This window comes from Chiloscyllium punctatum, chromosome 2 (assembly GCF_047496795.1).
Source record: "Chiloscyllium punctatum isolate Juve2018m chromosome 2, sChiPun1.3, whole genome shotgun sequence".
Lineage (NCBI taxonomy): Eukaryota > Metazoa > Chordata > Chondrichthyes > Orectolobiformes > Hemiscylliidae > Chiloscyllium > Chiloscyllium punctatum.
Genome location: NC_092740.1, coordinates 54,002,397 through 54,026,548, shown reverse-complemented (window position 1 = coordinate 54,026,548; position 24,152 = coordinate 54,002,397). Strand labels below are relative to the sequence as shown.

At 39.2% G+C, this 24,152-nt stretch overlaps 1 protein-coding gene across 6 annotated transcripts in view; it reads left to right on the top strand.

Moving 5' to 3' along the window:
• The window catches only part of tmem161b (transmembrane protein 161B), a 101,855-nt gene extending 89,491 nt beyond the window's left edge, over positions 1-12,364 (top strand). For all 6 annotated transcript variants that reach the window (XM_072582835.1, XM_072582836.1, XM_072582834.1 and 3 more), the window contains one exon: positions 2,695-12,364. In XM_072582835.1, coding sequence (XP_072438936.1) covers positions 2,695-2,969 — 275 coding nt within the window. In that variant the 3' untranslated portion in view covers positions 2,970-12,364. The remainder of the gene's footprint in view (positions 1-2,694) is intronic.
• Positions 12,365-24,152: the final 11,788 nt, after the last annotated feature.

The window sequence follows — 24,152 nt, the reverse complement described above, 5'->3', positions numbered from 1 at the left end:
ATTCTAGAGCGAATTATACAGTAAATGGAAGAGCCTTGGGAAAAGTTGATGAGTTCAGGTTCATTATACCCTGAAGTTGGCTGCACAGGTGGATAGAGTGGTCAAGAAGACATGTGGTATGCTTGCTTTCGTTGGACGGGGTATTGAGTATAAGAGCTGGCAAGTCATGTTAAAATTGTACACAACGTTGGTTCAGCTGCATTTGGAATACTGTGTACAGTTCTGGTCGCCATATTACCAAAAGGATGTGGACGCTTTGGAGATGGTGTAGAGAAGGTTTACGAAGATGTTGCCTGGTATGGAAGGTGCTAGCTATGAAGAGAGGTTGAGTAGTTAGGTTTGTTTTCATTAGAAAAAAAGAGATTGAGGGGGGACCTGATTGAGGTCTACAAAATCATGAAGGGTATAGACAGAGTAGATAGAGATAAGCATTTTCCCAGAGTGAAGGATTCAATGACGAGAGGTCATGCTTTCAAGGTGAGAGGTGAAAAGTTTAAGGGGGATACACACGGCAAGTACTTTACACAGAAGGTGGGAGGTGCCTGGAACGTGTTGCCAGCAGAGGTAGTAGAGGCAGGCACGGTAGATTCATTTAAGATGCATCTGAACAGATGCATGAGTAGGTAGGGAGCAGAGGGATACAGGTGCTTAGGAATTGGGCGACACATTTAGACAGTAGATTTGGATCGGCTCAGGCTTGGAGGGCCGAAGGGCCTGTTCCTGGGCTGTAAATTTTCTTTGTTCTTTAAATAGCAGTTGATGCTATCAATTAGTGCGGGATAGATACATTTTTGTTAAGCAAAAGTATTAAGGGATATGGGCCAAAGGCAGATATATGGAGTTAGATAACAGAGCAGGCATGATCTGACTGAATGGAGAATCAGGCTTGAGGGGTTGAATGGTCCCCTTCTGTTCCTAAGTTCCTATAGTATACTGTTGCTTTTGCACTTCATGTGAATTTTGTTCCCCTGATGCTTCATTTGGTGAAGACAAGATCTAGTTTGGTGTTTAGCCAAACGAAACTGTACTCCATGTTTCATTCCTGATTTTAGCCAGTGCAGTGATTATGGGAATAAACAACTCAAATGTTAATACTTAGATTCACAGTCTCCTGTACCATGTTGGAAATTGTGCCTACGTGAAGGTCAAACTTTTTGTTTTGATCTTGTTCTTGATGCTTCTATGGCATATAGACTGCAGGCTTACACATCCTATTGGATGACTGCTAGCATCCATGCCATGGCATTATTAAGTTGGTAGTTTTTCAAGTTGAAGGAAAACTGGGAAACAGTGGGAGGTTTTTTATTTGAAAAGGATGAGCTAAATATCCCTGAAAGTTTCTGCTATAAGGTATTCTGCTGTTTTGTTTGAGGAAGGCTTAATGAATCTCTAAAAGTTTTAGGCAGTCGCTATTATTTTTTAATAAGCAATGTGTTTAAACACATTGAAAAGATTTGCTGTCTTTCTAATAATGCTTAGAAAGGGAAAGACTTTGAGACTATTTGCTCCATTGCTAACAAGAATGAGAGTGCCCTCTGTTGGTTGATTACATTTCAAATTTCTTGTGGTAGTACTCGTACTGTTCTTACTACTGTATTTGATTTCTAGTTTTTGCTGCCTTTCTGAGTAATGTTTGGTTCGGTGGGATGCAGGTAGCACTCCTTAGCTGCTGGGAATCATCTTAAAATGAGCTATAATGGAAATTGTGTTAGTCTGAATGAATTCAGCAGCTGGTGGAATTGTATTTAATGTTGAAACATTCCATCTCCTTTGGACAATATTATGTATAACTTTAAAAATATAAAAGTTATCTTGCAATTTAAAGAAAGAAGTTTGGCAAAAAGCTTTTGTTTTTCTAAGTAAAGGCAAATGTGCACAGAGAGAATGTAGTAGCAATGGTACATGGCGAAAGGAAATAGCAACGATAGCATGGGAATGGAGCTTGTGGCAACAGTAAATGTGCGAGAGGCAGTGGAAACGCAGCATAGTGTGAAGGAGATGATGGGAATATCGTCATTATTAGAGATAGAGAAGGGCAGCAGTGTCCAAAAAGGCGGGAACAACAATACTTAGGGAGGGAACAATGGTAAGAGTGCATGTAGAGAAGGCCATGTTTTCCTTTTCAAATAAAAATGGGACACAGTTGAATCATGCAGAGTAGAGTATTTTGGACTGAGATGAAGAAAAATGTCTTCACTCAAAGGGTAGTGAACATGTGGAATTCTATACCATAGAACATTGTGGAGGCCAAGTCACTGATACATTCAAGGAAGCAAGAAATAGATCTTTAGCTTTTAAAGACATCAAGAGGTATAAGAGGAAATTGGGAATATGGGGTTGAGATAGAGGATCAGCCATGATCATATTGATCATACTAGCTCAAAAGCCAGGTGACTTACTCCTGCTCCTAGTTCCTACATTTCTATAAACCTATCAGTCACTCGCATCCATCTGTCAGAATTGCCAGTTTTAATCAATGATGGGTTCACTCAAAATGTTTCCTTCTTGAAGGATGGGGATGTTGGAGAAATAAAGACCTTGTTTTATTTGGGTTTGCAGGATGCACATGTTTGTTATGCCTTCCTTTCCTTTTAATTTTGAAATGTCCTGTCTCATGGGTTTGGACAAAGGTTTGAAAGCTCAGTTGAAAACATGGTAAACAAACTGATGTTTCATTTATATTTCTTGAAACAGGTAACCATTCCTGGGGTGTCGTCTCAGAGACTTGTGTGTCTCCTACGGAGATTGCTGAAGCAACCAGCACTGACCATTCAACTACCATTAACGCTAATGAAAATAAGAAGCTAACAGTTACACAAATAACAGTAGCTTTGGGTAGTCTGCAAAACGTTTTCACTCCATTACTGTTCCGAGGTCTGCTCTCCTTTCTAACTTGGTGGATTGCAGCTTGCCTGTTTTCCACAAGTCTTTTTGGTCTTTTCTATCATCATTACCTAACAGTTGCATAAATGACAGGCATAATAAAGCTGGACTTCAAAGTACTCTTCTAGATTTGAACCTAAAGTCAAACTCACTTCTTTGGGGTTAGAACAAAAGGAAAACTTCAAACCATTTTGGAAACAACAGATCGCTGATGCACAGCACAGATAAACCTGCTCACTTCAAATGCTTCCTCTGGGTCTCCGGGTGAATAAATGTCTTAACAGTTTCAAAACCAGAAACAGAAGTGATGTTGTGTTTCTAATACGATAGATAGGTCATTTATCACTTTGATGGAACGTTGGGATTACTGGAGGTTATCAACATAAAATGACTTACCCTATTTGATTGTTTCTGTCCTACAGGTTTACCAATGGTATAGCTATGAATAAGGTTAAACTTTGATCATCTTAAATTCCCATCTTTACTAATACATTTGAATTTACTGTGAAACTACAAAATGAGTTTCTGAATTTCAAGTACAGTCAAAATTTAGCGAAGGAGTAGAAAAGCAACATAATGCATCTATTGCAATTAACTTTGCAAAACACTAGTCTGGCTAATGTAAGGTTTAATTTGCATATCACCATTTTGTTGCCTTTCAGTATTTTTCAATATGCATATAACCGGACCCTGTTTATGAATTTCAGAAATGTAGTTACGTAAACATTAATGGGAAGGTAATCTCTTCCCTTTTTTAAGTTATGGAAGCATTGAGGTCTACATCATTGCAGAAGGCTCTTTGGCCCATTTAGTCTGCACCAGTCAAAAACAGCCACTTAACTATTCTAACCACCTTTTCTAACACTTTGCCCATAGCCTTGTATGCCTTGATATTGCAAATGTGCATCTAAATACTTTTTAAATGTTATGAGGGTTTCTGCTGTACTGCCTTCACAGGCAGTGAATTCCAGATTGCCACCACCCTCTGGGCCTAAAATCCTATTCTCTCATCCCCATAAATCTTCTGCTTTTGAAATATGTCCATGGTCATTGATCCCTCCACAAAAGAAAAGATTTTCTTCACTTCCCAAGTGTATATGGGCCTTGTTGTATCTGTGCTAATCCCATAGGATCTTTGAATATAGCTTGATGGGTTGACTTTTAAATGGTTGCAAATTTTGAACTAATGATGGTAAGCAAATCTAGTTTGAGTAATAAAAAAAATTGTCAGATTCCTAAGCAAAAACTGAGCCATAAGTTAAAATCAGTCATGTTTATCCTTCCGTTGGGCAATCCAGAATTGTTCAGTGTGAAGGTGGCATTCCACTTTGCAGTTGGAATCTAAGTATAACTACTGTATATTACAGTAAAAGTTAAATATTTCAGACTTTTAAGGGAACAAATTTATTTGAATTTGTGGTTATAGCTGTAAGAAAGCTTGATTTATTGCTTGCTGTACGGTTGATGTTTTTTCAGAGCTTATTGCTTTGGTATTGTCTTAACAAGCCTTGCAGTACCACAGAACTGACAGTCTGGCTGTATGAATACAGGAAGCATGTGTTTATAAAGCACATCAACTATGCATTAAATGGAAAGATGCTCCCCAATTCTTACATAACACTGTCATATCTAGTGAATGAGTCATTCTTTGCTGAATATTGGATTTTTTTGCTTGTTCGATTTTGCAGCAGTTGAACTTCTTCACAATATAATCTGCTGCCAAATTCTGATTTTTATTTTAGACAAAGTTGCATGATAAATGAAATCTTTAAAATCTTTTTTATCAATGCACTTCAATACCAATCAAAATGTGTTGCAATTATGTAATAGTTTTCATATACCAAAACACCACAAATGATAGGGTAATATTAAGCAAGTAGTTATTGTGCGTTTCACATGATTAAGACTAGTGTAATTAAACCATTCTGCATTAGTTACTTGATAGTGAACTAACGTTTCCATTCCAATTTCAACATTTTAAGAATGTTGAACAATACAAAGATATGACAGTTAACTTTGAATTTCTTTAAAATGACATTCAAAGATGTTTTAACAATCAATAGTCTATAAAAGCTGATGATTTCATTGCCCCCTATTGTGCCGAAATTCAATGTTGATACAAACAAATTGCATTTTCTTGTGTACACTCTAACGATTAATATGGCAGTTAGCTTTTCCCTTTATTTAGTTATCGTACACTTGCCTTGTGTATTTGTTGCTGTCTAAATTCGCATTTATTTTCTCATTAACTATTGTATTACTGGACGTTGTTAAATAAAATCCAGGTGTAGATTTTAATCCAGTTACCGAGGACATGCAAATAAGGAATTAATTTTAAGTTTCTGATAATCTTATTGGATTTTGTCATTTTAAAGTACAGATTGTTATAGCATCTTTGAATAGTTCTGATTAAGACGTCATAATCTGGTCAGAAAGTACAAAATTAGTTTTATCCATATTTTTTCAAAGTAAGTCTCTTGATACATCACTGGTCACAATACCAATCCATTTTAAGCAATGCTTCCTTTAACCAGCAAGTTCAACTTTACATTTAATTTTTATATGTAAAACATTTACAGTGAATGCAAAAACAAAACTTGAAATCATCAGGAAAGTAATGTTGGACTTCTGTTTGTAGAATGAAGTGCCAAAAAAAAAGAGCATAAGCTCATCTGACCATTTATAATGAATCCTGAATGCTTGTTACACTTAATATTAGGTTGTAATAGTTGTTGCAGGAATGTGATTCTTTCATTTCGCTAGTGGATTAGGCTGAAACCAAAAATATGAAGTTGAATCCCCATTCTGACCAAGATTGGACTTTCCTGCTTTCTTACCTATAGTGAAAATAGCAGACATGTCACTTTACCTGCATTGAGCAGAGAAATAAGAAAAAAACTGCTCATTTTCTTCCTACACAAAAAATTGGGCCTTTCATCTTTTTTAAATTCTACTAACATCTTACTCAGTGAATGTGACTGTTTTATTGACCTCATAAGTTTGAAGGAAGTATGGCCATGCTAATGGAATAGTTGTCATACTTGAAATTAAAATCGATTGATTTAACAATTTGTTATTGCAAATTGATCTCTATAATCAAAATTGTATAGTCATTTATCAATTTCTGTTCTAAGCTATATACAAAAAGACATAAGTAATAACAAAGTTTTGTATGCATAACTGGCAATGTAATAAATAATCATTAACTGCTCTTTCTTTCAAAAGGTATGGGCTGATGTAGTTTGCATTTGGTCAGGTAATTCACTTTTCAAATGCTTGCTGACCACTGTCACAGTACTGTAGGAGAGCTATAGGAATTAAGGCACACCTACCCTCAGCTTAAGGTTTCTAATTTAGTCATTAAGATAGCACCCACATAGTATGGCCATCACAAAAGTGAAACCCCATCTTTTTAGTTGTACACCTGCGATGGAATTCATAAGTGAAGGTGAGCTGTAATTAAACAAGGACTGTAAATTCAGTGACGCTCATTGAGGACTTTAAATCTCTCTGTGTACACTGAATTTCAGTATCAAATTTTGACTTCTCCTGGTGAAGGCTTCACAGTAAGGTCAAAATTCTACGAGAGCATTTGAACATGTATAGTTTTAAATCATGGTCCTGAAGTTTGCACACTAAACGTAAATATGTAATTAGGTAATCTGTGGCACGTGGTTAACTATCCATAGCCAACAGTAAATGTGTGAGGCCTTTCTAAAGATTGTAGAGTTACACTTGATGTTTAGTTAGTGCAACATTGTACTCCAAGGACATGTTGCCTTTCTTTTTAATAAATCACTTTTATTGATTTGAATACAACAGTATATTTGTTTTCTGGTGCATATGTGATGGTGTTGCTTAGTATAAGATATATGTTGCAGTTAAACCAGTGTAAATTGGTCACCTTGGGGAACTGCACTAAATTGGTTGCTTAAGATACATGTTCTTTAAATCAAGGTAATATTCCTTGGATTCGTGTTCTAAATCAAACCAAAATCATGCCTGTAAATGCTCATTTAGCACAGGTTTATCATTGTTTCTACTATAAAATAAGTAAATTGAATGTGCCTTCTAAACTTTACTGGTGAATGGCCTTTTTTCTCTCAGTATATGGTCCATTTAAATTGTTTTCTTTGATCATGCAGTAAGTATATTTTTTCACAGAACAAGAGTTGGCTGTTGTGTGGCTGCATAGCTTAGTAGCATTATTGATTGAAAGTATTCAATTGAAGTGGCTAGTCATCCAGAGACCTGAACTAATAATTCAGAAAATATAAGCTCCAATTCAATCATTTAATTCAATTTTATATTTTATAAAATCAAACCTGAGCAAAAAACAAAAGTTGTGTACATGAAATTGCAGGGTTTTGATTTGTAAAAATCCAACCAGTTCACTATTGTCATTCTCTGGTCTGAACTGTATGTGACTGAACGCACATTAAATATGACTGACTCTTAACTCGCAAGCCACCAAGTTATATCACACTGCTGCAAAAAATATAAAAATGATTCAGCAAGTTATTCAACTGTTGTCTGTCTTGGTGAAGCAAGACATGCGCAATAAATTTTGCCTTTGTTTTCAATGTCCACATTACAAGATAAGTTAAAAATGACTACATAGTTCAGATTTCTATTGCACAACAAAAAGGACCTTCTGCCCATCACATCTGCATCAGTTTAAAGCAATCTTCTAACTATTTTTATGCTCTTTTTCAGCAATTGATCCATAACCTTATATGCCTTGACATCACATCTAAATACAGCAAACTTTGTTTTAACCACCTCATGAACCAGCACTGTCAATAGTTGAATAACCGTATAATACAACTGTATTATCGTGATCTCTGCAATGTCTGAGTAATCAGTTGGTGTGATTGAGCAGTTTTATTAAAGAAAACTTTGCATTGTGATTTATGCTGTTAAGTACGGTATAAAAGTGATATGCATACCTCCGCATTATGTTTCTACTATTAATTTGTGTATTTTTACCTTTTGATCAACCGGCACACTTCTAGTCCCATAGGTGCCGGTGAATTAAAAAGTTTGCTGTACTTAATGAAGGTTTCCGTCTCTACCATTCTTACAAGCAGAGAGTTTCAGATTCCCACCACCTCCCTCTGGGGGTGAAAGGTTTTTCTTCATATCTCCTCTAAACCTTCTGCTCCTTACCTTAAAGTGGTTGTAATTGGTTGGTGGCTGTCTAATTCAGATTTGTTAAGTTGATAAATATTGGGCTTGGAGAAATATCAATGTGGTCAGGTTTCACTATAACACATAATTGGCCTGAGTTTCAGAATGGGGTAGAGTTTTTAAAATTATTTATAGATACCAAATATTATTTGAATGAGTTTTCTGTTTTATATTTGTATATTATTCTTGTATTTGCATGTTTAAAATTGTGATGTGGTTACACAAGCAGCTTTGTTTTTTCTAAGTTATGTTGTAAGAATCTGTCAATGAGGAGCAATGGCAATGTGTTTCATCCGTTATAAAATTTAAAATTGAATTCTGTATTTAAAACATTGATTAAAATACAAGGCAATAAAACGAGCATTTTTTTTTGCATACATGTTGTGCCTATTTAAAAGTATCAGCAAATAGAACAGTTAATGAACAAACTGTGAACACAATGAAAGACCTTACTATATTTTCCTATCCTCATCCAATAGCTTTTGCCTTATGGGCGGCACGGTGGCACAGTGGTTAGCACTGCTGCCTCACAGCCTCAGGGACCCGGGTCCAATTCCTGCCTCAGGCAACTGTCTGTGTGGAGTTTGCCTGTAGTGTTAGGTGAAGGGGTAAATGTAGAGGAATGGATCTGGGTGAGTTGCTCTTCGGAGGGTCGGTGTGGACTTGTTGGGCCGAAGGGCCTGTTTCCACACTAAGTAATCTAATCTAATTGCTGTGATCATAGAGTCACAGAGATGTACAGCATAGAAACAGACCCTTCGGTCCAACTCATCCATGCCGACCAGATATCCCAACCCAATCTAGTCTATGGGTGGCATGGTGGCACAGTGGTTAGCACTGCTGCCTCACAGTGCCAGAGACCTGGGTTCAATTCCCGCCTCTGGTAACTGTGTGGAGTTTGCACATTCTCCCCGTGTCTGCGTGGGTTTCCTCCCACAGTCCAAAGATGTGCAGGTTAGAAGAATTGGCCATGCTAAATTGCCGTAGTGTTAGGTGAAGGGGTAAATGTAGAGAATGGGTCGGGGTGGGTTGCTCTTCTGAAGGTCGGTGTGGACTTGTTGGGCCGAAGGGCCTGTTTCCATGCTGTAAGTAATCTAATCTAATCTAAACTGAGGTAAAGGTATAGTTATTGCTCGTGATTATTCTAAAATGCAGCATCATGACTAAAACCATCACATGCCTTTTAAAACAAGCTACTGAACTTAAAAGAGTTACAATAGCTGAATCCATGCAATGATAGTGGAATCTGCTTCAATGAATAAGTCATTTGCCAGTAAAACTTTTAATCATTGCAGCATATGTCACTGTAGGGAAAAATACTACTAGTCAAATAAAACATTAGCATAGAACTTAGCTTGCAAACATTTCAAGTATTTTGTTAAATTAAAATATGTTTACTCAAAAATGTATTGATTTATCATGGCTGTTTTCCAAAATAACCGCCTTCATATTTTTCTCATAGCCTTTGTATGTACTAATTTACAATAGCAATTTTCAACATCCAACTAAGCAGCTGACTGTTGACCAGTATTCTAGCAGTGTCAATTGTCTGATATAAATACAGGTTGCAGGACCGTCAAAAGCATTGGGGTGGTTTCAAGAGTGGGCTGAGAAAGAGACAGTGGAGCAGAATGAAAACATTGCGCTTGGTCAGGTGGAGACAGCACAACAGATGTGGTTTGTCTGTACCTTACAGAAGAAGGCAGTGAGTGCCACTGGAACACATTTGTGTTGAGTAGCATTGTTACAAGTATCTTATATAAAACAGAGACTTCCTCTCTTTCACGTTGAGGTAAAAGGCCCCATTGTACTATTCAAAGAAAATCAGTGGAGCTCTCCACTGGTATCCTAGACAAAATTTATTCCTCAACAATAAACAAATTATCAGGTCATTATCTCTGTTTGCATGAGCTTGCCATGCGCAACTTCTGCAGTTCCAATATTAAAACTGTAACATCGCTTCAAAGGTATCTCATTGCCTTTTGAAGACATCCTGATATAATTTAGTCACGGAAGGTACAATGTAAATCCAAGTTCTTATTTGACAATTGCTGCTTCTGAAAAGATTTTGGCTAGGCGCAGTACCATTTTAGGTCATTAAATGGATAAATAAATGAAGAAAATAATTCAGAGTTTAATTGAGAGATGTTCACTTGTCAAGTATAAACATGATTTAGATACAGTTATGACCAAAACATAAAACAATAGTACCATATATAAAAATAAACTTTGTGAATCATATTCCATGAATTTTACTCATGTCTGGAAGACCTACTCATGTCTGGAAGACCCACTTATGTCTGGTTAATGAATACACTAATACACCAGTGGGTTATGAAAGATATTGCTCAAAATTGTATACAGTGTACATGTTGAAGTTAAAAATAAACTATAATAATGTATACATTTCTCAAAGCAGGTGTTAGCACAAAATGCTGATAAACCAAAGGGTGTGCCACAGCAATAACTCTTGTGTAACTCTGAAATTAACTGGCATAGTCAATTCTCAATCTTGGTTAGATGGTCCACCAGATGGATCAAGAAATATTGTCACAATCAAACCAAAAATAATGCTTCATGAGGGCAACTTGAAATAGGAATAAAATGCTGTTATCATGTTCACCATTTCTCGTGCACTCTCCTAGTTTGGAATTTTTAAAGTTCTCCCACAAATCTTAAGCTGCCTTTCACTTTGAGGTTCTGTTAACCATCTTTTCTTAATTGAAACAAGTTGATCTTTAATAATCATAGTATTACATTGCATTTACTCAACTGCAGTTGCTTAAAGCGTGTCACTTTTATCAAATCCATAAAAGTACCTATTTGTGATTTTTGCATCTAAGTGTATTTTGTTTTAAAATGTGTCCACCAATTTTAGATGCAAATTTTCTAGTTCTCTTCAGTAACCAAGTTAAAGTGTGTTTTTAACAGTTAAATGGTATATAATCCGAGGTTACCACAGCTCAAGTAGTTTAGCACCCATGGTTGTTTAGTTACACCTTGAATTCAAACACAATTTTAGTAATTTAATTATAACATTGTAAATTGCAATATACATGCATGAGATCAGTTTCACATGATCCAGATTATCCAGGATTTCATTTTGATTTTGCATTAAATCAAAAGGACATTAAATCTCTATACAGAAAGTGTTTTATTAGTTTGTTACTGATGAGTTAGTAATGTTTGTAACCGTTCCACAGATACTGCCTGATCTGAGTATTTCCATTATTTTCATTTTTTAATTTTGTTTCCAATATCTGCAGCATTTTACTCTTTATAGCAAGAAGCATGTGTGAGTACTTGCCTTCTGTTAAAGTCTTCAAATTAACAAAAGCGGTTTCTTTTTCAAAGATTTTATTAATGTAGTTACTGAAAGTATAACCAATGTAGATTCATTCTTTGCAAAATAGTATAACTGCTGTTCAAGTAATTTTGGCTGCAATTATGCATGTCCTGGCTCTGGTTATGGTCATACCTCTGAGTTCAAGCTCTGCTCTAGGCCAAAAACATGTAATGTAGGTTGGCACTTCAGTGTAATACCGCATGTTGTCAGAGGTGCCATCTGTGTATTTAGGTGGACATAAGATCCTGTGGTACTCTTCAAACGAAAGTATAAATGCTCATCTAGTATCTTGCTAAAGTCACCATTAGTCCCAGAGGGCAATCAGGCTGCTCTGTGAGGGAGACAATTGGTGGTTTAACCTGAGGGTCACCGCACCTCATACTTTCATCATAACCTCAGCCAGTACAGGAATTGAACCCATGCAGTTGGCAAGCCATGTGAGCCAACTGACCTATGCCATGTAACCTGTATAACTAAAACTGATTATCTCATCATTTATAGCACATTTTTATGTGTTGATTTAACTGTGGTTATCTATGTAAGTCTTTCATGATTTTTACCAAATTATTTTTTTCCTAAATCAAGATATCTCTTCTATTATGTTGTGTGCCTTGAATTCGAGAATGTGTTTTCTCTTTTGTGTTTTGTTCTTGTTCAATCCAATAATTTAAGAAATGAAAATATAATCTTAGGTATATGTTCGCAGGCAAATATTGGATTGTACTCCGTGGTTATATAAGTTTTTCTTAGTATAATAATTCTTTGTATAATTCAATGTTTGTGAATATGAACTTTATACCTAATAGAGATTTAAGTTTATCAATAATATGAAGAACACGTAGCAGAAAAGGTGCTGGTTTAAAAAAGGTCACCAAGAAATTTGCTTGTGGAACTGTGGCTGATTTTATTTTTGTGCAAATTCAATAAAGTTCTCGATTCATTGCAGCTTCAGGTGATTTTTGTTTTAAAGCCATAATCTCTAACAAATTTTCTGTAGCAATTTCCTATCTGACACTGATTATCAGTAAGAATAATTGGGTGGTTATGGTAGGGAATTTTAACTTTCCAAACATAGACTGGGACTGCCATTGTGTTAAGGGCTTAGATGGAGAGTGTACAAGGAATCTTTTGATTCAGTATGTGAATATAACTACTAAAGAAGATGCAAAACTTGACCTACTCTTGGGAAATAAGACAGGGCAGGTGACTGAGGTGTCAGTGGGACCAAATTTTGGGGCCAGTGGCTATAATTCTATTAGTTTTTAAATAGTGGTGGAAAAGGTAGACTTGATCTAAAAGTTAAAGTTCTAAACTGGAGGAGAGTCAATTTTGACGGTATTAGACAAGTTTAGGCAGCTTTGAGTAATTTTTGTTTTGAAGTCATAATTTCTAATAAAATGTGTGACCCATGCTTTCACACTTGCCCCTTCTCATTGCTCTCAAAAGCATGATCAGGTCACCGTTGCCCTCACTTTTCATTCAACAGCTTCTGCTTTCAAAGGATAAGCCTGCACCATTTTAGACAACTCCAGCAGCATGCCACCGCCAAACACATTCTCCCCTCACTTCCCCCATTTGCATTTCACAGGGAGTGTACCCTGCCGGACACAACACCCTAGTCCATTCCTCAATGACCACAAATGCCATTTCCCCTGCCACTTCACCTCTTCGCTGTTCACCGTCCATAGACCTCAGCAGAATTTCCAGTTGAAGCAGTATTTCACCTATACCACCTCCAATCTGGTCTATTGTACTCGTTGCACCCAATTTGGCCTACTCAAATTGGAGAAACCAAATGTAGACTAGGTGACCACTTTGCAGAACACCTCCAGTCTGTATGCAAGCATGAGCCTAACCTTTTGGGAACTAGCCATTTTAACACTGCATCCAGCTTACATGCCTACATGACTGTTCTTGGCATGATGCAATGCTCGAGTGAATCATTGGAGGAATCGCGTCTCATCTCGGCACTTTACAACTTTCTGGACTTCAATATCGAGTTCAACATCTTCAGATTGTGAACTCACTCCCACTTCTTTACTGTTGCATTCTCTGTCACTGTGTCCTCTCTCCCCTCCCCCCATTCCAGTGGAACTATCTGTTCTTTCCAGTTTGGTAGTCAGATGCACCACTGGATGGCCATTCTCACATTCCAGTCACTTAATCTGAACCATCAACATGCTTTCTCTCCTAGCATTCCACACCACCCCAACTATTTCATAAACACTGCCCCCTCCACATTTCACATTAGCTCTGATGAAGAATCATCTCGACTCAAAGCATTAGCTGCTCTCTCTCCACAGATGCTGCCTAACCTGCTGAGCTTTCCAGCATTTTTTTTTTGTTTTCAGTATTGGTTTGTCCTTTTCACAATTTCTGGTTTCCTTAAAAGATGACAGTATACATATGGAATGATTTATTTGACAAAAAGATCAGTGTGAATGGGAATTATAGCTCTTGAATCCAGGAAGATCTGAGAGCACCTGCCCCACTACCACAACAAATCCTCATTCATAACCTGTAACTATTTCTTAATCGAGATTTTTATGGCTACTCATATTGGTCGCGATAATAAAACTTGCTGGCATCAGTCCAAAGAGAACCCTTTTGAGGAAGACCACTCAACTCGAAACCTTAACTATAATTTCTCTCTGCAGATGCTGCCAGACCTGTTGTGCTTTTCCAGCAATTTTAGTTTTTGTTTATGTTTAGAATCTTTCAGTCACCTTTTCAGGCTGATTTAAAACATTTTTCCCCTCTGTTTTCCCATATATTAGACATTGGGATGGAATGTTCACGATTAAGATGGGTGTGCACTTTAATGTGGGTGCCAAAGATGTCAACAAATCCAGTAGCTCCAAAGTACCAAATTCTGGGTTTGGGATACATTTGTGGTGGCTGAATTTTAAAAAAAATTAACGTGTATACAAACAATATTTCAATTGCTAGTTAAACGTAGAAACGCTAACAAGGAAGAATAGGAGCATTTGGAGGCTACAGAGGACTGCTGTGTAGCAGCCTGTTGGTGCTTAGCAGATCGAGCACTGGAGGAGTCAAGGTTGCAGAAGACATTATGTAGCTATCCCCATCTCAAACAAGTATACTATTTTGGAAAATATAGGGGATGATGGGCTCTCAGGATTGTAGCACTGACAGCAAAGTTTCTGATAACGAGACTGGCTCTAATGTAACAACGGGTACATTAGGTTCCAAGCAATCAATTGTGGTAGGAGACTGTAGTCAGAGGCACAGACAGATGTTTCTGCAGCTGACAGCGAGTTACCAGAATGGTATGTTGCCTCCCTAGTGCCAGGATCAAGGATATCTCCGAGATGGTGCAGAATATTCTCAAAGGGGAAAGGGGCCAGCAGGAGGACACTGTACACATTGGAACTAATGACATAGGAAGAAAAAGGATGAGATTCTGAGGAGTGAATACAGGAAGTTAAGCAGGAATTTAAAATGTAGGTCGTTGAGGATAGTAATATCTGGATTACTCTCGGTCCCACTTGCTAGTGAGGGTAGGAATAGGAGGGATAGAGCAGATCAATGTGAAGCTGAGGAGTTGGTGCAGGGGGAGGATGATTCACATTTTTGGATCATTGAATGTCTTCTGGTGTAGATGTGACATGTAAAGAAAGGTAGATTGTACCTAAATTGGAAAGGGGCTAATATACTGGTGGGGAGATTTGCTAGAGCAGCTCAAGAAAATTTAAAATAGTAAGGTGGGAGGACCCAGGGAGACAGTGAGGAAAGAGATCAGTGTGAGATTGGTCCAGTTGGGAAAAGGGCAGGCAGGAACAAAACAGAGAATAAGGTAGGACTGATAAACTGCATTTATTGCAATGCAAGAGGTCTAACAGGTAGGGCGGATGAACAGAGGGCACAGCTGGGTACATGGCACTGAGATGCCACAACAATTGCAGCAATGTGGCTCAGGGACGGACAGGATTGGTAGCTTAATGTTCAATGGTAGAGATGCTATAGAAGGATAGAAAGGGGGACAGAGTGAAAGGGAGACGTACAAAATAATACATAGCTTTGAAAAGGTGGATGCTAGAAAATTGTTTCTGTTAGGTGAGGAGACTAGGACCCGTGGACACAGCCTTAGAATTAGAGGGGGTCATTTCAGAACGGAAATGCGGAGACATTTCTTCAGCCAGAGAGTGGTGGGCCTGTGGAATTCATTGCCACGGAGTGCAGTGGAAGCCGGGACGCTAAATGTCTTCAAGGCCGAGATTGATAGGTTCTTGTTGTCTAGAGGAATTAAGGGCTACGGGGAGAGTGCTGGCAAGTGGAGCTGAAATGCGCATCAGCCATGATTGAATGGCGGAGTGGACTCGATGGGCCGAATGGCCTTACTTCCACTCCTATGTCTTATGGAGTGGAGTTTTTGATAAGGGATAACATTATGGCTCTACTTAGGGGGGATATTCCTGGAAATATGTACAGGGAATTTATTTGGGTAGAAATGAAAAATAAGGAAGGGATGATCACCTTATTGGGACTATAGACCCCCTCCTCCAATAGTCAGCAGAAAGTTGAGAAACAAATTTGTAATTTGTGAAATCTGTAAGAATAACAGGATGGTTATGGTAGAGGATTTTAACTTTCCAACGTAGACTGGGACTGTTATAGTGTTAAGGACTTGGATGGAGAGGAATTTGGTAAGTATGTGCAAGAAGATTTTCTGATTCAGTATGTGCATATACTTACTAGAGAAGCTACAAAACTTGACTTACTCTTGGGAAATAAGGCAAGGCAGCTGCCTGAGATGTCAGTGGGGGAAGCACTTTGGGGCCAGTGACCATAATTCTATTAGTTTTAAAATAGCGATGGAAAAGAATAGACAGGATCTAAAGGTTAAAGTTCTAAATTGGATGAAGACCAATTTTGACAGTATTAGACAAGAACTTTCAGAAGTTGATTGGGGACAGATGTTTGCAATTTAAGAGACTTTACTGGAAAATGGGAAGCCTTCAGAAAGGAGATAATGAGAGTCCAGACAGTATGTTAATGTTAGGGTGAAGGGCAAGGCTGGTAGGTGTAGGGAATGAGTCAAAAGGTGTGGCACTGGAAAAGCACAGGAGGTCAGGCAGCATCTGAGGAGCAGGAGAGTCAACATTTTGGGCATAAGCTCTTCATCAGGAATGGCAGATGTAGGGAATGCTGGATGACTAAAGAAATTGAGGTTTTGGTCAAGAAGAAAAATGAAGCGTATGTCAGGTGTAGACAACAGAAATCAAATGAATCCCTAGAAGAATATAAAGGCAGGAGTGTACTCGAGGGAGATCAGAAGGGGGAAAAAATGACATGAAATAGCTTTGGCAAATAGGATTAAGGAGAATCCACAGGGATTCAACAAATATGTTAAGGGCAAAAATATAACTGGTGAGAGAAAAGGGCCCCTCAAAGATCAGCAAGCCCGCCTATGTGTGGGGCAGCAGGAGATTGAGGAGATATGAAATGAGTTTTTTTGCATCAGTGTTTACTGTGGAGAAGGGCATAGATGATATAGCATGTGGGGAAATAAATAGCGACATCTTGAAAAATATATATATTACAGAGGAGGAGATGATGGAGGGCTTAAAACATACAAAGGTGGATAAATCCCCAGGACCTGATCATCTGTACCCGAGAACTCTGTGGGGAGCGAAGGAAGTAATTGCTGGGCTCCTTGTTGAAATATTTGTATCATTGATAGCCACAGGTGAGTTGCTGGAAGACTGGAGTTTGGCTAACGTGGTGCCACTATTTAAAAAACATCGTAAGAAAATGCTAGGGAACTATAGACTGGTGAGCTTGACATCGGTGTTAGGAAAATTGTTGGAGGAAATTCTGAGGGTCAGGATTTAAATATATTTGGAAAAGCAAGAACTGATTAGGGATAGTCAATATGGCTTTGTGGGTGGGAAATCATGTCAATAAATTATTTGAGCTTTTTTGAAATGAGGATAGAACAGTGGACATGATCGATATGGACTTCAGTAGGACGTTCCTCATGGTAGACTGGTTAACAAAGTTAGGTCACAGGGAAAACTAGCCATTTGGATACAGAACTGACTTGAAGGTAGAAGACAGGAAATTGGAGGAAAGTTGCTTTTCAGACTAGAGGCCTGTAAACGGCGGTGTGCCACAAGGATTGGTGGTGGATCCACTACTTTTAGTCATTTATATAAATGATTTGGATGTGAACATGAGAGGTGTAGTTCATAAGTTTGGAGATGGCATACAAATTGGAGAGATAGTAGACAGTGAAGAAGATTACCTTAAAGTACAACAGGATCTTAATCAGATGGGCCAATGACTGAGCAGTGGCAGATGGAGTTTAAATAAATGTGAGGTGCTACAGTTTTGAAGAGGAAAATCAGAGCAGGACTGAACACTCCCCTGAACCTCACCATTAAGTGTATGTTAAACGAAAGACCTTGGAGTGCATGTTCGTAGTGGGGTCACAGATATTTAGGACAATGAAGAAGGTAATTGATATGCTTTGTTTCTCAGTGCATTGAGTACAGGAGTTGGGAGGTCATGTTGCACCTCCACAGGATACTGGTGCGGCCGCTTTAGGAATACTGCATGCAATTCTGGTCTCACTGTGAGAGAAAGAATGTTGTGAACCTTGTAAGAGTTCAGAAAAGATTTAAAATTAAGTTGCCAGGGTTGGAGAATTTGGGCTAGAGCAAAAAGCTAAATAGGCTGTGGCTGTTTACCTTGGAGCGTCAGAGGTGAAGGGCGAAAGGTTTATAAAATCACGAGGGCATAGTTTTAAGGTGAGAGGAGAAAGATATAAAAGGGACCTAAGGGGCAACTTTTTCGCGTAGAGGGAAGTGTGTGTATGGAATGAGCTGCCATAGGAACAGGTGGAGGCTGGTGCAATTACAATATTGAAAAGGCATCTGGATGGGTAATTGAATAGGAAGGGCTTAGAAGGATATGGGCTAAAGGCTGGCAAATGGGGCTAGATTAATTTAGGATATCTAGTCGGCATGGACGTGTTGGACCGAAGGGTCTGTTTCCATGCTTATGTCTCTATGCTCTATAACCTGCTTAATTGATTTGCAGATAGGTTAAGTTTTAACCTGGCAGAAATGCAGTGTCTCTGCAGACTCAATGCCATATCAGGTGGTGATATCTGCAGCCTCCTTGGAAGGCCTACAAACTGCAAGACCTGGAAACTATACATTACCAGCAGTTTGGAAAAAGACTACTAAATGAGCAGATGTTTAGGTCTATGCCTGATCAATGTCGCTCTTAGATGGCACTCAACCAGTATTTGTAATTTGAGTGATTATAATTTTCAGCCAAAATGAAATCCAAAATACTGCAGATGCTAGAATTCTGAAATGAAAATTGAAAATGCTAGAGAAATTAAAATCTAGTGGTGTCTGTGGAGAGAATTACAGTTAATGCTTAATTTAAATGTCTTCTGCAGAGTGTAAAAATTGTGATTTTTAAAAAAACTGAACATTATGAACAGTGTGTAATGAAGCCATTCAGCTCAGAAGGAAAGGTTTATGTAGTACAATCCTTTCATTGTAATGTTAATTTTCCTGACCTCTTCGAATAGAGTCATAGAGATGTACAGCATGGAAACAGACCCTTCGGTCCAACCCGTCCATGCTGACCAGATATGCCAACCCAATCTAGTCCCATCTGTCAGCACCTGGCCCATATCCCTCCAAACACTTCCTATTCATATACCCATCCAAATGCCTTCTAAATGTTGCAATTGTACCAGCTTCCACCACCTCTTCTGGCAGCTCATTCCATACACGTACTCCCTCTGCGTGAAAAAGTTGCCCCTTAGGTCGCTTTTATATCTTTCCCCTCTCACTCTTAAGGGCAGCACGGTGGCACAGTGGTTAGCACTACTGCCTCACAGTGCCAGAGACCCGGGTTCAATTCCTGCTTCAGGCAACTGTCTGTGTGGAGTTTGCACATTCTCCCCATGTCTGCATGAGTTTGCTCCGGTTTCCTCCCACAGTCCAAAAATGTGCAGGGTAAGTGAATTGGCCATGCAAAATTGCCCATAGTGTTAGGTGAAAGGGTAAATGGAAGGGAATGGGTTTGGGTGGGTTGGTCTTCGGAGGGTCGGTTGAACTTGTTGGGCCGAAGGGCCTGTTTCCACACTGTAAGTAATCTAATCTAATGAGTGTAGGGCCAGGAGATGGTGTCTACTGTGGACCTGTTGCTCTGGTAGGTGAACTGCAAAGGACCAAAGCAGTTTGGTAGGCTGGAGTTAATGTGAGCAACTAGGAAAATCATTCAGCTTCCAGTTCAGTGTCATGATAGGAAGTGATGTTTTACAGGTATCTTTAAAGAGCTGCAATGTAATACTTTTAATTAACTTTCTATTTGTTTATTTATGCACAGCTGACCATCAAATTACTAACACGTGAGGACACTCAGTAGAGTGCACTTCTCCATTATGCTGTGTTAACGAAATGTCTATTATAGTTGCAGAGCTCTTGAGGTTTTTCTCTTCCTGATTGGGATCTGTAGCTACAAAGCTTTAAAAAAGTGGTTCCATGGGGCAGCACGGTGGCTCAGTGGTGAGTACTACTGCCTCACAGCACCAGCATCCCAGGTACGATTCCCACCTTGTGTGACTGTGTGGAGTTTGCACATTCTCCCCGTGTCTGTGTGGGTTTCCTCTGGGCGCTCCGGTTTCCTCCCACAGTCCAAAGATGTGCAGGTCAGGTGAATTGGCCATGCTAAATTGCCCATTGTGTTAGATGCATTAGTCAGAGGGGAATGAGTCTGGGTGGGTTACTCTGCGGAGGATCAGTGTGGACTGGTTGGGCCAAAGGGCCTGTTTCCACACTGTAGGGAATCTAATCTAATCTAAACTTATGCCCTCTAGTTCTGGACTCCCCCACCCCAGTGAAAAGACTTTGTCTATTTATCCTATCCATGACCCTCATTATTTTGTAAACCCCTATAAGGTCACCCCTCAGCCTCCGATGCTCCAGGGAAAACCGCCCCAGCCTGTTCAGCCTCTCACTATAGCTCAAATCCTCCAACCCTGGCAACATCCTTGTAAATCTTTTCTGAACCCTTTCAATTTTCATGACATCTTTCCAATAGGAAGGAGACCAGAAATGCACGCAATATTCCAACAGTGACTTAACCATTGTCCTGTACGGCCGCAACATGACCTCCCAACTCCTGTACTCAATACTCTGACCAAATAAAGGAAAGCATACCAAATGCCTTCTTCACTATCCTATCTACGTGCTACTCCACATTCAAGGAGCTATGAACCTGCACTCCAAGGTCTCTTTGTTCAGCAACATTCCCTAGGACCTTACCATTAAGTGTATCAGTCCTGCTAAGATTTGCTTTCCCAAAATGCAGCACCTCGCATGTATCTGAATTAAACTCCATCTGCCACTTCTCAGCCCATTGGCCCATCTGATCAAGATCCTGTTGTAATCTGAGGTAGCCTTCTTCTCTGTCCACTACACCTCCAATTTTGCTGTCATCTGCAAATTTACTAATTATACCTCTTCTGCTCACATCCAAATTATTTATGTAAATGACAAAAAGTAGAGGACCCAGCACTCCACTGGTCACAGGCCTCCAGTCTGAAAAACAACCCTCCACCACCACCCTCTGTCTTCTACCTTTGAGCCAGTTCTGTATCCTAATGGCTAGTTCTCCCTGTATTCTGTGAGATCTAACCTTGCTGATCAGTCTCCCATGGCGAACCTTGTCGAACGCCTTACTGAAATCCATATAGGTCACATCTACTGCTCTGCCCACATCAATCCTCTTTGTTACTTCTTCAAAAAACTCAAGTTTGTGAGACATGGTTTCCCACGCATAAAGCCATGTTGACTATCCCTAATCAGTCCTTGCTTTTCCAAATACATGTACATACTGTCCCTCAGGTTTCCCTCGAACAACTTGCCCACCACCGATATCAGGCTCACTGGTCTATAGTTCCCTGGTCTTGTCCTTACCACCTTTCTTAAACAGTGGCACTACATTAGACAGCCTCCAGTCTTCCGGCACCTCACCTGTGACTATCGATGATACAAATATCCCAGCAAGAGGCCCAGTAATTACTTCTCTAACTTCCCACAGAGTTCCAGGGTACACCTGATCAGGTCCTGGGGATTTATCCACCTTTATGCATTTCAAGATATCCAGCACAGGAATGTGTAAACAGAATTGAGGGGTGGCTGGTAGTAGAGAAATGATACTCTCCTCAACCTTCACTGCTCATACTGTGAGAAAATCCCATCAATGAAGCACAACACCAGTACAATTTTTGCTACATAAACACTTAATGTGTCAATGAGTGAATGATTGGTATGTCCAAGATTTGGAGCTGGACTTTTGTACTTGTTAACAAGAGACTCCCGAGTGATCGTGGTGTGCTACACTCTGTGCTAAGGGGAGGATTAGAACTGCAAAAGGAACTAGATGCAGAACACCCATCACCTTCAGGTAAAAACCAATGAAGGGAAGTTGGAAGGAAAATATGAATATAGTGATCCCTCTGGTATGCCAGCCCATTTACAAGTACCCATGGAAACTATAAGGGATTCCTACTTCTCAGAAGGTGAGTTTGCCAATGTGATTGGACCAATATAACAATCACCCCAAATGGACACTTTTCCTCAGTTCCCATTCACTATGCCACCGACAGAAAGCAGTAACTAACCATCAACCTGCTGTATTTTCTCCATTTGTATATTCATCTCTCCACATTCACCAACAAGCAACTGCAACAAACAATAACAAACGTATTCAAGAACTGCTATAGAGGGGCCAGTAAGATTTTTTTTAAAAAGCAGGAGTAGGCCATTCTTACCTACCTTGCCATTCACTAAAATTATCAACTCCCTTTATACAAGGTCTTCATAGCCCTCATCTTTCCAAAAACCTACATGTGCATACAAACAGTTTCAAGGGTGAGCTGGTGTCTTGGGGGCTGGGAGGGAGAGAGATTGGGATCTGGGAAGAGATGTGGAAAAAGTCCAGAAAGAGTGCATGGGAGGATAAGAGGGGTTCCCCATTCCTGGGCCTTCCTTGTTACCAAGTCTCCACCCCCTTCTTGTCACTTCCTTGTTGCTTCCCCCCAACCCCATCTCCTAGCTGTTCCTCATTGCTCCCTGGCTCTGGAGCCTTCCTCCCTCCTCACTTGATGGGATCCTCCCCCATCCCATGTCACCTCACCCCACTGCTGACTTCAGTTTAAAAGTGCCATATTTTCCTGAGTGTATGTGAGCTGCATTTGCACATGATGTCACACATAAATTGTACACGATGACATTGTGTTTAGAAATGTGTGCATGCATGTTCATGAATTAGCGGTTATGCACAGTTGCAGGATCAACAAACACTTCTCTTTCAAAATCAACCATCTCCTCTTTAAATACTTTCAGTGATCTAGTGTCCTTAACTCTCTGGGGTAGAGAATTAAAGACATTCACTATCTACAGGGAGATAAATTCCTTTGCATCTCAGTGTTAAAATAATGTCTCCTAATTCTGTAACTATGTCCCCTAATTTGAGATTCAACCACAACTGGAAGCACATACCCTGTTGGGTCCCCTCAAATTCTTGTTTCAAAGAAAGAGAAAGGCCCTCATTCTTCTCATGAAACTCTAATGAATAAAAATTTAATCTGTGCAGCCATTCTTGATAAATCAAACCTTTCGACCCAGGAATCAGCCTAGTGAAACTCTTTGAATTGCCTCCAATGCTAATATATTATTTATGAAATGCAGGAACCACAGCTATATCCAGTACTCCAGGTGTGGCTTCACCAACACCAACCAAGTCCTCCCAATTTTTAAACTCCATATTCTGAGCATTGAAGGTCAAGATTTCATTGTTTGATGTATCTGTGCACTAACTTTGTTTCATTTACAAGAACACCCAGGATCCCACCATACTTCACTGTTTTGGAGGATTCCTCCATTCAAATCATAATCTGCCTTTTGAATCTTTTATATCAAAGTGTATGACCTCATAATTTCCCATACTAAACTCCATCTGCCAAGTTTTCGCCCAGTCACTTGACCTATTTATATCCTCTTGTAGGTTCCTTACACATACATCACAACATGTGCCACAACTATTTTTGTAATGTCAGCTTATTTGGAAGCATTTCACTCTGCTTGCTCTACCATATGGATTATAAATAATTGAAGCCCGAGGACTGATCCATCTGGCACTTCCATTAGTTACATCTTTTAAACTGCGAAAGATTAATTAACCAATAACCTTTTATGTGGCAACTTATCCAATACCTTGTGAAAATCAAAACACGCTATACCTACACACTTCCTTTTATCAATTCTACTTGTTATATCCTCAAAGATCACTAGCAAATTTGTCAAATATGATTTCTTTTTCACAAGACCATATTGACTCTGTAAGCTTTACAAGATGTTCTTTCCTTAATAACAGACTCGAGCATTTTTCCAATGACAGATGTTAGGCAAACTGTCTTATCGTTTCCTGCTGTCTCCCTTCAACAAGGGTGTCACATTAGTGATTTTCCAGTCCACTGGAATCCTTTTTGAATCTTGTGCATTCCAGAATATTTCAACCAATGCTTCCACTATCCACTTCCTTTAAAACCCTTGAATGCGTGCCACTAGGTCCTATTGACATGCCTGCCTTTAGCCACATTAGTTTGTCAAATACATTGAGCCTTCTGATAGAGACTTTTACAAGGCCTTTCCTCCTGTTAGCATCTTGCTTAGCTGTT